Source organism: Perognathus longimembris, chromosome 5, assembly GCF_023159225.1.
Source record: "Perognathus longimembris pacificus isolate PPM17 chromosome 5, ASM2315922v1, whole genome shotgun sequence".
Taxonomy (NCBI): Eukaryota; Metazoa; Chordata; class Mammalia; order Rodentia; family Heteromyidae; genus Perognathus; species Perognathus longimembris.
The window spans coordinates 4706994-4722564 of record NC_063165.1 but is presented as its reverse complement, the minus strand read 5'-3'; the positions used below and the strand labels follow the sequence as shown (position 1 = coordinate 4722564).

Genomic DNA, 15571 nt, shown 5'->3' with positions numbered 1-15571 from the left:
TCATATTAACCCATTCTGCAGATGGAAAAAAAAGGCACAGACCTAATTGACCCAAAGGTATACAGTGACTAAGTGGCAAATTTATCTAGATACTTCAGAGTGTTTACTGATCTAACTGGAAACACAGATTGGAGGTCTTACTGCTCTTTGTAGACCCTCCTGGGTGTCATCTCTTAGCAGACTTTACAGAAACCATACTTTTTTTTTTTTTTAGTTGAAAAATAATCTTTAGCTGGGCACCCATGGCTCAGGCTTGTAATCATAGCTACTCAGGCTTAGATCTGAGGATCATGGTTCGAAGCCAGCTGGGGCAGAAAAGTCTGTGAGACTCTTGTCTCCAAAAACTACTCAGAAAAACAAAAAACAACAACAAAAAATACTACTCAGAAAAGGCTAGAAGTGGTGCTGTGGCTCAAGTGGTAGAGCACTAGCTTTGAGTAAAAAGAGGCTCAGGAACAGTGCCCAGGCTCTGAGTTGCACCCCTGAACCCGGCCCCCCCCCCCAAAAAAAAAAAAAGTCTTTCCTAAACAGATGAGTTACAGTTATACAAATTAGGCAAAGTATACATTTCCTTTTGAACCATCCGTTTACTTGCTTTTTCCCTCCCATGTTACCCATAGCACACCTGTACTTTTTAGCTTTTGTCTTCTCTGGTTAGACTTAGGTGGCATATAAGCTGCTTAGATAAAGCAATATAAGAGAAATGTTTGAGACAAAGTAAGAACTGTAAGGGTGCTGTGGATGAGCCCCATAGAGGGGCTGCAGATACAGATTGGGCCATCTTGTGGAGGGGGCACTTTCTGCCCTCTTTGCCCTCAGGACACTTGGGTGGGTCACAAGATTCATGGGCACTAACAAACTGCCATTTTAAAATTTAATTGATTTATTGTTACTATAAAGGTGATATACAGAGGGGTTACAGTTACATGAGTCAGGTAAAGAGTTCATTTCTTTCAGGGAAATGTCTCCCATTCCTTCATGCTCTCCCAGTAAGAACTGCCATTTTTAAGGTGCTTTCTAAAATTTAGCATGAAGTTCATCTTTCCTGAACTTTTATTCCTTCTCATGTGACCACAGCTACCTGCTTGATTATTTTATTTTATTTTTTTTTTGGCCAGTCCTGGGCCTTGGACTCAGGGCCTGAGCACTGTCCCTGGCTTCCTTTTTGCTCAAAGCTAGCACTCTGCCACTTGAGCCACAGCGCCACTTCTGGCCGTTTTCTGTATATGTGGTGCTGGGGAATCGAACCCAGGGCCTCATGTATACGAGGCAAGCTCTCTCGCCACTAGGCCATATACCCAGCCCCCTGCTTGGTTATTTTCCACACATTGTTGAGCAGAGAAGGCTCTCTCCCCAAACAGGCTCTCTCAGCCAGTTGATTCCTTTGTAGGGCTTGTCCCTACCCTGCAGTGTGGACAGAGGCATCCCAGGCAGAGTAGCTCTTACCCTGTTGTCTCTGTAAAGTGTGACATGGTGCAACGATGCTACTGAATTGCGGAGTTCTGTGGATATAAAGGCAGAGTGGGCCAGTTGGACACAGAATAAAAATTTAGTGAATGTTGTTCTTTTTATTACTTTTTTTATAATTGTGAAAAACTACCCCCAAACTCTGACAGAGTCAGAGAAACCTGTTTCTTCTGTACTTTTTATTTTTACCTTTTCTGGTTTGGAAAATTTGGCTTGAGAGGGAGTAAAATGAAATCTCATTATTAGATATTTATTTTGGTTACTAGTAAGTTTGAAGGTCTTCTCATATGCCTACTTTTGATTTATGATAATTGCATCTTTTCCTTATTTTTGAGTGGAGTGAAAGAAGAGACTTTAGTTTTAATTTTTTTGTTAGAGCATTTACCTTAAACATTTTAGGATATAACTCTTTGGATAGACGTATTTCCCAGACTATTTTGATTTGATGTAGAATTGAGATATAAATAATACTTTTGTAGTATACATATACAAGAGGGCATATTAAAGCTTTAAATGTTTATTTACTATACAAATATACTTTGAATGGCTGGCTACCATCACATTAAATTTTGTAACCATTATAGAATAATCTGTCCAGTATTTAACTTTTAAGTTGTCTTTGTCCAGATAAATATCTTGCCATTTGACTTTTGTAATGGAAAAATTCTGTAATTATGCAGTGTTTTAATTAGAATCAGAAAGCCAAATGATTGCCTCATTGGATAATCTTAAGTGTTATGCTGCAATTCAATCTAGACACCAAAGTGCTTAACTAGGTTTAAAAATAACTTGTATATTTAACAGCTGTTAGTGAGGAGTATGTGTATGACTCTTCATTCCTCCCTGGATGGGAGAAGGAAAAGAAGCTGTTCAAAAAGTACTTCCCTCTCCCCATCCGCTAGTGTTGCTGGGCTTGCCTTAGAAAGCAGAGATGAAATCCAAGGAAGGTTTGAGACAGCACCTCCGTGCAAAGAAACCAGCATGTGCCTGAAACTTCGAGTCTTCAGGCATTTCTTAGAATAGCCCTGTTTTGACATAGGTGAAGGTCTGGTGTCCGGATTGATAGAATTTCTGCTGTGTTCAGTCCCAGCTAAGCAGGTATCTTTTGAAGTTTTAGTGTGGCTGTAGGCCCCAAGTTGTGGTGCAGAAATGTGAAGAAATCTGGGGGTGGAGGGAGGCATCTGGGGGTAATTAAGTGCATTTCAGTCCTAAATAGATTGTAGATCATTTTTTAGGCACATCCTTTTCAGTCCTCTGGTAGAGGTTTAACATTTCCTGCCATGGCTCCATGGCTCCTCAGAGGAAAGGATTTCTGTGCTGGAACATAATGATGAGCCCCCTCTCTCTCTCACACATGAGACAGACCGACTTATTGCCTGTTGCATTGATGCTGGTTCTAAGACAAGTAAGAGGAGGCTTCTTAGACCCTTTTCCAATGTATGGCAAGCTCAACAAAATGTACTTCTTATTTTACCTCTTTTTAAAACAAAGATGCCAAGTTTGCATGTTAGACAAGAACTTGTAACAGATTAAAAGGTAGATGTAGAGTAGTGCAGATTGGTGAGCGGTTGGGAGACCTGTAGTTGTACTGCCTAGGTTGTTTCAGCATTTGCCCTTTGAACCATCACACAAATGACTGGGAGAAAGTGAAGGAAGATCTCATTTTGTGACTGAAAGGGGAAAGTGTATTTGTTTAATACTTCTGTTTCTGCTTCTTTGGCTGACATCCAAATGTCTCCCCTGCTGTGATAACTTTTCTTTGTATGTATAGAACTGAGATTTGCTAGACTGGTGCTCTATCACTTGAAGCACACCAGTTGTTTCTAATCTTATTTTAGTATTTGCTATATCAAACTAAGAAGACCCCCCATTTGACAGATGCAAAGTGAGGGGCAGTTTTGAATCACTACCTTTGGGCGGACAATCTTGAGCTGAGCTGTTGTTGAGCTGACTCTTGGATATCAGGATGCAGCTTAGCATCTACTATTACATTGCTTTAAAGGGTTGTTTGATTATAATCAGTATCAAATGTCAGCTTAAAAAAAAGGCTTGAGGGCTGGGGGTATGGCCTAGTGGCAAGAGTGCCTGCCTCATATACATGAGGCCCTGGGTTCGATTCCCCAGCACCACATATACAGAAAATGGCCAGAAGGGGCGCTGTGGCTCAAGTGGCAGAGTGCTAGCCTTGAGCAAAAAGAAGCCAGGGACAGCGCTCAGGCCCTGAGTCCAAGCCCCAGGACTGGCCAAAAAAAAAAAAAGGCTTGAGTACATTTTGTAGAACTTTTGGTATCTTTATGCAGTTATCAAAGTTGAATTTTTTTCTTTCTTCCAGTACAGGGTTTGAATCCAGGGGGTCTCACACTTGTTTGGCTTGCTTGCTCAGCTGGCACTCTATCTGCTTGAGTCACACTTCCAAAACAGGCTTTGGAATTATTCTGGGGGATGGAGCTTTCTGCTTGAGCTGGCGTCAAGCTATCATCTTGGATCTCAGCCTCTGGAATGGCTAGTATTAGAAAAAGTTGAGGATGTTGGGATGTCATGTAGGAACAATGCCAACTCAAAAGGAACTAGGCAAGGCAAAGTTTCCTTCTGCAGAATTGTGCTCTACCACCCAAAAATCTGGCATTACAGGCAGCAGGCTGCTCATTTTTTATCCCTAACCCAGCAAGTCCTGCCCCTCTGTTAACTCATTGGCTTAGCTCCGGTTTGCAATCTATAAAAGGATATGGCTTAATTAATGGGGCGTAATTAAAATTCAAAGAGCTTCTAATAGGATGTCTTAATTAAATGCTATAGGAAAAGGATATAACCAGTATGTAAAAAGGGCCAACCCACTTGGCCTAAGCAGAGGCTTCAGAAAAACAATTCTCTCAGAAAGAATGCAAACTACTTTGATAGAAAAGATGTTTTTCTCACAGTAGGATTTCAGGCCTAGCTGAAAGTTAAATGTTTTCATTAAATATTAAGTGATTAGCATATAAGCAACCTATCATGACCTCACGTGCATGCTGTTTTAAGAAGTGTCTGAGGTGCAGCTAACTTTTTGAAATGTCATTATGACTACATTTCAGGCATATTTTGTTCCTTTGGACTAGAAGAGTTGCATGTTCTTCATTAGCAGCCTGGATACCGAGGGGGCAACCATCATTGTCCTCCCTAGATGCTACTGGTTCCAGAAAATGGGTTCATCCTGAGTGTGCTTTATTTATTTTAGGAGCATGGTTTCAGTTTAGTCAGGCCAGTTATCTGTTAAATAAATACTGTTATGGTAATCCCCTGCTAGAATGTAATTTAGCTTTTGATTTTTTTCTGTAGCCTTTTGTTTTGTATTAAGATTCTGATACTGCCAGAAAGGACTGTTTCAGCAGCTTTGCCTTGTGATTTACTTGGGTTCTGTGAATCTAGAAGACAACCGAAAGTTTCTGCTTCTTTCAGAGCTGTCCAGTGGAATTTTCTCAAGGAGTGAATTTGTTCTCCCAATGGATGGGAGGTTAAGTGTGTTAATATATCCAAGTTGGAAAACATGTATTTGGAATTGCTTGGTAGCCTTAGGACTAGTTCCCAATTGAGCCAGCAAGAATCCTAAATTACTATCATGAAGATAAACTATTTTTATTAACTTTATCACAAACTTAAATAATTTGTAAGCATTTTATACAAATGACTATTTTCTGTTGCTGTATTAGATTAGTTGGTTTCTTTAGCATGGAATTTTTCTAGTAAAGTATTTTCAGTTTTTCAGAAGTTTTGTTGCAATTACTTTAAATCAGCTGTCAGTTAACCATACTTAATGTACTATGTAAAGAATCTTATTTTGTGCTGTCATTGCTAATTATTAATTAATAAAATTAATAACAGATTCACTTGCCTGTGGCCTTTATGTATATGTACTATGCCCGCGACATCTGTTAGGCAACAGATACTTAGAAGCCTCTCTTGTGCTGGATCACTATAAGCCCTAGTTTGTTGGCAAAAGGGTGAGAGGCTGGGTGTGGGCTTGTTGGTGATGTTCGCATTTCAGTAACATTACTGTACTGTTAGGAAGACTTTGTCCAGTTTTAAGAAGAACCATCTTTATGTGTGTTTTTTAAAGCAAGTGGCTAGACATCATATTTTCAAAGGTTTAATTTTTGCTCAGATTTCTTCTTCTTCTTTTTTTTTTTTTTTGCCAGTCCTGGGCCTTGGACTCAGAGCACTGTCCCTGGCTTCTTTTTGCTCAAGGCTAGCACTCTGCCACTTGAGCCACAGCGCCACTTCTGGCCATTTTCTGTATACTTGGTGCTGGGGAATTGAACCCAGGGCTTCATGTATACAAGGCAAGCACTCTTGCCACTAGACCATATCCCCAGCCCCCTCAGATTTCTTCTTGAGACATAATCTTTGTTTATCTGTCTTTTGTTTTCATGTCTCCCCATTCTTCCTAATTGGAAAAAGCTATTTAGATGAACATCATTCATTGCTGATTGAATTATGGGCTATAATGAGAAAAACTTAAGTATTTCTCCATTTGATATGTTTGTAACTGCTGATAACCCATAAATTCAAGGTGATATTATCTGCTTTGGGGTTTTTTAATTTAAAAATATTTTATAACTTCAGAATATTGGGGAAAATACACATTTACTCAAGTTATTTGTTGTACTGTGAACAGTCCAGCAATTTTCTTTTTGAAGTCCATCCTTAGACAACTTTATTTGTCACAAGTCACCATGCCCAACTCTTAATTCAGAGGAGAGGAGCTGCCAGCCATCTCTGAAGTAGGAACTCATTTGTGATATCCAGCAGCTATGTATATCTTGGGTCATTGTTTTTATCTTTTCTGTCCTCTGTATGCTATTATTAAAAATTATTTTTGGCTCTCTGTTCCAGCTGTAATTTGGTTTGCTTCTTGTAATTAAGAGTTAAGGGGTTCATTTACTAGGGTAAATGAGATTTTCTGTGATTTTAGTTTTTAGGATAATACAGTAGACCAGAATTAATATATGTTTGTTAAGAAATGCATGCATTTGCCTACCAGTAAAATGTCAAGATTATTCATGATGGTTTTTGAATACAGTTAATATTTCATTTTAACTCCTAGTTCACCTACCTGATTTCCTTGGGACTTGTTTATTAAACATGTATATGTTTAATAAACATATACATGTTTAATAAACGTTACACTGTCCTATTCTTCTTCTTTCCTGTGTGATTGCCCTCCACATGTTGAAAATTCCACAAATACTACCTCTGCTTTTTAAAGACTCCATGTCTTCTCATAAACCCTTTCTCATATAGGAGATTGAAACCAGAGCCCTACATTTGATAGGCAAGTGCTGTACCACTTGAACCATGGCCCCCAGCCCTTTTTGTCTGCATTTATCAGGTAGCTTATTGGGCTTCTTCCTAGGATAGCCTCAGATCACAATCCTTACCTTTAGTGTAGCTAAGATTGTGTGTACTACCATGCCTGGCTTATTCTTTGGAGATAGGCTATTGCTAGAATTTTTGTTCTAGCTGGCCTTGTATGACAGTCCTCCTATCTTTCCTCTTTTGTGCCTTTGCTCTCATTATATAGCCCATACTGGCATCAAACTTTCGATCTTCCCTGTCTAAGCTTGCCAGTGCTGAGATTACATTTGTATGCCCCTATTCCTGTATCTACATTGTTTTTCAAAAAAACAATTTGGTGTTAACTTTTGTGTGTCTGTGACACTTAGTTTCTATGTTTCTGTGATTTGGCGGGGAGGAGCAAGGGTGGGTGTCGATCTGAAATTTGAGCTTTTAGGGCCTTGTGCTTGCTAGGCTAGAACTCTTATCTCTTAAGCCAGAGGTCCCCAGCTCTTGTGAACATTTTTTGAGGGCAGATCTGCTGTTGACAAAGTAACCCACTTTTATTTGTCTTTTGCTTTCATTTTTGAGAGTTGTTTCTGCTGGATGGAGAATTGTAGGCCAAAGGTCTTTTTTCTTAGATCATTTTGAAAATGTTTGATTTTCTTCTAGTAATGTGTGATTTCTGATGAGAAGAAGTCAGTGGGTTCTGTTGCTTGTAAAACATTCTGGCTGCTTCTTTTCATTATTCCTCTTATTTCAGTCTGTAAGTAGATTTTCTTCCCCTCCTTAGTACAAAGTCCTGTTTTTGTATTGTTAGGCCTAGTGAAATTAGAATTTAGAGCTAGTTGTCTCCTACCAGGTCTATTTGCCTGTTAGCTGCACCCATCCTTGGAAGCTTCTTTCTATCTCTTTACTTAACTAGATTAGGCCTACGTCTGGAACTCAGACTTTCTAGGGTCTACCTTTCTGCCCTTCCTGGTGGAATACTTACTTGGCCTGTGTGAGTTTAAGGATTAATTACTAAGCTTGCAGCTTCTGGGTAGTGCCTCCCCACAGTCCGTCCCCCCTCCACCTCGGCTTTTCTCAGTACCCCTCCCCAGATGGGAGGCCAAACAAAGGCCAGCTCCTCTTCATATCTACCTCCTTGTACCTGCCCTATAAATTCTAGCAAGTCAGCACTCCTGAATTCTCTCCTCAACTCAGTGACACTGCCATGTTCTATTTGGGTCTCTTCTCCCTTTACTACTGTAGAAATTGCCTCCAGGTAGAAAGACAGCGTGATTGTGAGGCTTGCCAAGATTGTTGTCTTTTTCTCTGATCTCAGATTTCCACTTCCTATTGTTCCACATGTGTGAAAGTAATTAGTTCAAATTTTGACCAGTTTTCATAGTTAAGATGGTCAAAAGTGGAGGTCTGAGATTATAGGCTTTTAAAGAGTATGGACTTTTAAAGTATTTTTATCTGTGTCCATTTTATTAACAATTTAATATACTATTTTGATGAATACTTCATACTGAAAAACCTGTGTTCTTAGATTTCATCATGACTGTGTATAATTGATAATATTCTATTTTGGCTGATGGTGTATGTGTGTGTATGTGTATGTTTATCTGTGTGTATGTTTGCCGGTGAACCTGTACAAGTACTCCTCTTCCCCTGCAGATACTAGTGTACTAATTTGATAATGACGTATGTTGGCAACTACAGGGTAATAAGAAAGTTAATTTTCCTTTCCACGAGGGCACTCTCAGTAGATAGTTCTTAGTATTATACTGCACAGTCCCCATCATTTGACTTCCATTTGTTTTAATACATATCTGTGTAGTGCCCTATATAAAGCTCTGGGCAGTAAAACACATAAGGGAAATGGTGATAACACTCCTTTATTTCTGACTCATAAGATTTATTTTAAAAATAATTCTTAAATTCTTACTCCCCGTTCAGCTTCTTCCTGCCGCCTTTTCTCTGTTTTCTGAAGGTTTCAGTTCACTCTTTCACTGAGCAAATGTTTATTGATTGCAGGCCATGTGCTCCAGGCACTGTTCTTGGTGCCAGTGGTAAAAGTGAACAGACTTTACTAGTAGGCCTACCTTTAATTGTCCTCGGTCCCTTACATGTATTTCCAGTCATCACAGTTGTTTTGTTCCTTTAACATTTGTTTCCAGTTCTCATGTGTCTTGCTGCTCTGGATCTTGTAGGCTTCTAATTATATAAGCTTGCTTCCTTCCCATTTTTTAGGGGATTTGATCTTGGAACCCTAGGTTTATAGTGGATGCTGTGACTTTAATTATTTACATTTGATTTTCAATCTTTAGTTTCGTTCTTTTTTTTTTTTTTTTTTTGGCCAGTCCTGGGCCTTGGACTCAGGGCCTGAGCACCTTCCCTGGCTTCTTTTTGCTCAAGGCTAGCACTCTGCCACCTGGGCCACAGCGCCCCTTCTGGCCGTTTTCCATATATGTGGTGCTGGGGAATCGAACGGAGAGCTTCATGTGTAGGAGGCATGCGTTCTTGCCACTAGGCCATATTCCCAGCCCCTAGTTTCGTTCTTATGTATAGCTATTTCTCTTTAAAACCTGATGTAGATTATGGGAATGGTCTCTTATCAACACATCAATAACTAAAATTCAAGATAGGTAACTAGTATACATTCAGATCTGTAATCTCCATAAGTGTCTGAGATTGCACTTGTTATTTTTACTAAGAGTCTCCCAGGCTTTTGAAATTTTGGTATTTCTTCTGAGTCTCCTGCGTTGTTCAGCTTAAGTAAGGCTCAGTCTTAGAGAGGTGTTGATGAAATGTTTCTCCTTAAATTCTGTCTACTCTTCACCAGTAGCATTCTTCAGAATAGAACATAATAACGTGATTACAGTGAGAAAACAATTTTCATTCTTTGTTGTTTATTTTATAACCTTTTTTCTTTTTTTGTCATGGGGCTTGAACTCAGGGCCTGGGTGTTGTACCTCAGCTTCTTTTGCTCTACCACTTGAACCACTGCAGTACTTTCACTCTTTCTGAGTAGTTTATTGGAGGGAAGAGTCTCGTGGACTTTTCCTGCCTGGGCTGGCTTCAAACCACAGTCCTCAGATATCAGCCTCCTGATATCTGGTAGGATTATGGGTGTGAGCTACCAGCACCCAGCTACAACATAATTTTTATAAAATTTTAAAAGTTAAACATAAGTGATCTGTATAGTTCAGAAGGATATAAAAGTACCAGGTTGGCACATGCATACTTTGCTCTAACATGTCTTTTGTACTACTATGTGACAGCAGTTTTAATCATCATTTTGGAATTGATTTCAAATAATGATTTTGAAGATAGTTTTTAATTTTATAAGTTCATCTGAAATTGTAACCTTGACAATCCCACATTCATTGTGATTAATTCTTAGACTAATATAGCTAATTGTGAATCTAGTCGAATAAAAATTACAATGCTGGGCTGGGAATATGGCCTAGTGGCAAGAGTGCTTGCCTCGTATACATGAAGCCCTGGGTTCGAATCCTCAGCACCACATATATAGAAAAAGGCCAAAAGTGGCGCTGTGGTTCAAGTGGCAGAGTAGCTACCCGGGAGCAAAGAGAAGCCAGGGACAGTGCTCAGGCCCTGAGTCCAAGCCCCAGGACTGGCAAAAAAAAAAAAAAAAAAAAAAAATTACAATGCTATGGTAGCTATCAGTTTTGTAGGAGGCTAACAATTTCTTACGACTTGGCCTAGTACTTTATTATCATGCCCTCTCTTAACAGATAAACGGAATCCTTCTAAATTAGAGTAAGTGAGTAAATAAATACCTTACCTATTGTTATCAGGAGAGGAAAGTAACTCATGTTGATTTCTGAGTTTCCTTCATAGCAGTTGAGCTGTGAAGGAAGACAGTGACTATAAGTCGAGTGTGTGTGCCTTTCCTATACGGGGGTGGAATAGGCAATAAGTTTTTCAATTTCACTGAAAAACCAATCAGTTATGATAAATAGTATAATTAGGTATCTTAAAATTTTCTGGATGTTAGAAACATAGTTACAGGTTTTTTTTGTTAATCCATTTTCAGATTGACCATAGCAATTTTTTCTTTTTTATTGTTAAGATGATGTACAGAGGGGTTACAGTTACATACTTAAGGTAGTACATACATATACATTTCTTGTCATACTTGTTACCCCCTTCCTCATTTTTCTCCCTCCTTCCCTCTCCCCAACCCACCCGCCCTTGCTTTTATCATTAAAAAAAAAAAAATTCCCCTTGATGGACATTGTCATTCTAGTCTACAGTGCGTATGACCTTTGTGATTATTAACAATAAAATAATTCTTTTAAAGAGTGTATGTCACCCAACATACTACTCTTATACATGAGGATGTATGTTAGTCTTTAAATACAAACACAAAAAAAGTGGATATGTTGGCTCATACCTGTAATTACATCTAAGCAAGAGACAGAGATTTGGGAGGGGGTTAGCTTAGGATTGTGGTTCCAGGTAAACCTGGGGGAAAAGTTGGCAAACCCCCCCCCCATTTCAGCCAATAAGTTGGCTATGGTGGTCCACTACTGTGGTCCCAGCTCTGTAAAAGACTGTAGATAGGATGATCACAGCCCAGGCCAGCTCAGGGGAAAAAAAAGAATAAGACACTATTTGAAGAATAACTTAAAACAAAGTGGGCTAGGAGCATGGCCCAAGTGGAGAGCTCCTACCTGAGCAAGTCATAGCCCCAATTAAATTCCAGTGAAGTGAGGAATGAGTGGATGCCAAGCAAAAATAGAGCCAGGAAATCTCTTGGGAGGAAAACCCCTCTAGTATATGGTGCACATAGTCAGAACACAGTATATTTGGGGGTTATCTCTATTGATAATAGTTGGAAAGCTGTTTTACAAGAAGTGGACTATAAGTTGTTTTGTAGATGCTGTATGTAAAGCAACATCGATGAGAACCACGGCTCACTGGGATTCTAACTTTCTAGGCTTTACCCTTACCTACTGAGTCAGAATCTGGTTGTAAACAAGATTCAAAGATAATTTGTAAGCATGTTAAAGTTTGAGAAGCACTGTAACAGATCCTGAATGCCCTTGTCATTACCACACACATCAGTGCCGGTGTAGCCCCTCCAGTAAGGACTTATTAGCACTTATGATTGGCTGAACCTGAATTGAGAAAATGAAGGAAATAGTAGGAGGATGTTATAACTAATTATTAAGGAGCTACCCATTTATCTATAATTCTTTTACAATTCTCTGGATCTTACAACATTTTCCATATATCCTTACAGTTGTCTTATTTCATCTATATTGAATGGTTGGTTGAATGTCTTTTGAATAAATATGTGTGTATTTATATACATTTGTGTTATGTATGGTGGAGACAAGTCATCAACCATATAATGGAGTAATTCAGAGTTTGATTAGGCAAGGATATATTATCCACTGTAATGTACGAGGCATCTACAAATTGTGTGTGTGGTGTGTGTGTGTGTGTAAGTAAGTGTAAATATAAAGTTTCAGCCAGACACTGGTGGGTCACAACTATAATCCTAGCTACTCAGGAGGTTGCGATGTGGAGTGGTCACAGGTCCAGGCCAGTTTGGGCAGAAAAGTCCCATCAGACTCCTATCTTCAAAATAACCACCCAAAAGCTGGACTGGGAGGCATGGCTCAAATGGTAGTAGAGTTTCAGCCCAGCAAGCAAGCTGGGTAAGCATGAGAACCTGAGTTCACTTCCCTAGTATGGGGAAGAGGAGATTAAATCCAGCAAAAAAGTAAGCAAGGAATATAAAACAGTTGGAACATAGAGAGAAGTTCTTAATTTGATCATAAATAAAACCAGACAACAACATTCTAACATAAACTGTAATGAAACAGGTAGATTGAAAGAAAAAACACATACAAAAGAAATTTATACAAAAATTAAGAAAGGTTGGTGTGTCTGTATGTATGTTGGATGATATGAAAGTCAGTTTTCATTTCTTAAGCTGAACAGAAGTTGCTCACAATTGAATTGATGGATTGTATTTCTCATTAGGAAAAATGAAATGTTTAGAAAAGTTACCTCATTTCTCATCTAAGTTCAAAGTTCTTTCACTTAGTCATTTAATAACACATTGTGTTGGTGAGAGAAGCTAAGATCAGAAAGCAGTGCCAAGGGCAGGCTATAATTTAGATTAAGTAGGAGTGGAAGACTTTAGACTTGTGCTTTAGAAAGATCACTAGCCATATTTGAAAAACTATGCAAACTGGGAAAAAACGAGGGAGGTGTGACACTTCAAAAAGAAATGGACTCAGTACCTGACTATGTATTTAACCTCTCTGTACACCACCTTTACAATACAAGTTTTTAAAAAATAAAAAAGAAAGAAAAGCTATGCAAGTGCTCATGAGAATCTGTTTTGGAAATTTTAAGTGAGTTGTAACAAATGAAAAGAAGTTGTGGGCTGGGGATATGGCCTAGTGGCAAGAGCGTTTGCCTCGTATACTTGAAGCCCTGGGTTCTATTCCTCAGCACCACATATACAGAAAACGACCAGAGGTGGCGCTGTGGCCCAGGTGGCAGAGTGCTAGCCTTGAGCAAAAAGAAGCCAGGGACAGTGCTCAGGCCCTGAGTCCAAGGCCCAGGACTGGCAAAAAAAAAAAAAAAAAAGTTGTATTGGAGTGCTCTTGGAGATAGGTGGCTGTTGTTTGAGATAGGCTACATGGTAGGTAGGTTACTCTTCTGTGTGACCCCCCCAGAGTTTTGATTCTGCTTGAGTGCACGAGAAGCAGTGTCACTAACTATGGGAGAATTGTGAAGTAAGGTTTTTAAGTTTTGAGGGACTTGAGCTTTGTTTTCTTCAGTTTGCTGAGTCCTGTCAAGACTGAGGTAGAGACTGGGTACTGTCCCCGTATTATCAGGGTACGTTTAATATACCTGATCAATGCCAGTGCTGTTCTGAGTACTTTCACAGTAGTAACCTTTTCAGATAGGTACCATCCTTATGAGGAAGTTGATGGTTGTTACTGCAGTAACAATAGTGGAGCTGGGATTTCAAACCCTGGATCTTGGCTGAGAGTCTTTGTGGTGAGGTCAGCTATACTGTGGGCACCTAAAATAGTAGATTTGAGGAAAAATATCTTGGTGTACTGACTGGTCAGTATGATGTGGTGTGAGGTTGGAGCAGCTAGTTCATTCAGATGGAGAATTAAGTGTTTGGGCTCTAGTGTTTGTCAGCAAGCATTTTGTTCTTGGCTTCAGTTTGTGATTTCAAATTTTTCTGGATCCAAGAAGATCACAAGGTTTAATCTTATTTCTGCCCTGCATATACCATAATTATCATTTTCCTCTACCTGTGGGATGATTATTGGAAGCTTTTTTCTTTTTGGTTGGCTTGCCATTTCCTAGTTATCTTAACACTTTTGAGTGAAGTTTAATTCTACATTTGTGTATTTGTTTTCTTGTTCATATGTTCAGATAGACCCTTACTTCTGTCAGTGGTGAGAACTGACCGATCTTTGCTTTGGGGATCCCTGGGATTTGGTTTGCCATTTACCTGAAGGATGCAAAGCAGTATATCAGCACTGTTCTGGAGTTGATCTGTAAAGAACTGATGTATTGGAAAGGCTCTTTGAGAATTCAGACTGTAACTTGGGGTTCTCATCAAACTGTGACTTAGGGTTCTCAATGGATAAAAATTTCATTTGTGAAAATAACATTTAAAGGTTACTACTGTTTCCTTATACAAAGCTTTTCTTGAGATTTTCTCCATAGATTTATATGCACTCAATCACTATATCTTACACCATTTAACTATTGTGTTGCGTGACATATCTTGTTGGTTGTTATAAAGGTTTTCATATTATTGAATGTCCTCAAGGCCTTACATAAACAACTATTAAACACATCAAATGGTACAAACATTAGGACATGAATACTTATTTAAGCTGCATTTATCTTGTCACAGGAGGAGAGACTTCAGCATGCAAACCTTCATCTGTTCGGCTTGCACCGTCATTTTCATTCCATGCTGCTGGCCTTCAGATGGCTGGACAGATGCCCCATTCACATCAATACAGTGACCGTCGCCAGCCAAACATAAGTGACCAACAGGTTTCTGCCTTATCATATTCTGACCAGATTCAGCAACCTCTAACTAACCAGGTAAGTTGACAAAAGTATCAGAAATCAACTTGATATGGCAGTTTATTCCTTGTTAGCCAAGTATATACCTTGTAACCCCAGGTTTTGGGGAGGCAGAAGCAAGGAGTCCTGTTTGGGTAAAGTTAGACTGAGTTTCAAAAACAAAACATAAACCAAAGGGCTGGGGATATGGCTCAGATGAGGCTTTGGTTCAATGCCCAGGCCACCCAATAAACTAAATAAGTAAATAAAATAAAGTTGGGGATGGGAAATGGTGGCACATACCTGCAGTTCTTACTACTCAGGAGTTTCAGATCTGAAAATTGAGGTTTGAAGCCAGCCTGGGCTGGCTATTTGGTTAACTCCAATTAACCAGCAAAAGACCAGAAATGGACGTGTAGTTAACATATTAAGGTAGAACAGTGCTAACCTTGGTCCAGGAACCTAAGGAGAACACACGGGCCCTGAGTTCAAGTCCTGGTACCAGAGGGGGAAAAGTTGGAATATTAAATAACTGCATGCATTTTCACATATTGTATGATAGTCTAGATAGACAAAACATGTTTGTATTTTAAAATATATTGATCTTTTTTTTTAAAGCAAAGACTAACATTGTATATTTTAATTGAAAGATATTCAGAAACATAACCATAGTGTCTCAGAGTTGTTTAGTAGGGGAGGGCCAGTTGTGGAA

At 39.2% G+C, this 15571-nt stretch overlaps 1 protein-coding gene and 1 long non-coding RNA gene across 3 annotated transcripts in view; both read left to right on the top strand.

The window, feature by feature from the left end:
* Positions 1–15571, top strand: part of Dyrk1a (dual specificity tyrosine phosphorylation regulated kinase 1A) — a 128475-nt gene that overhangs the window by 71291 nt on the left and 41613 nt on the right. For both annotated transcript variants that reach the window (XM_048346230.1, XM_048346231.1), the window contains exon 3: positions 14702–14898. In XM_048346230.1, coding sequence (XP_048202187.1) covers positions 14702–14898 — 197 coding nt within the window. The remainder of the gene's footprint in view (positions 1–14701; positions 14899–15571) is intronic.
* Positions 1778–3837, top strand: LOC125351456. The gene is made up of 2 exons (XR_007210946.1): positions 1778–3408; positions 3727–3837. It is a non-coding gene; the product is annotated as an uncharacterized LOC125351456 (long non-coding RNA).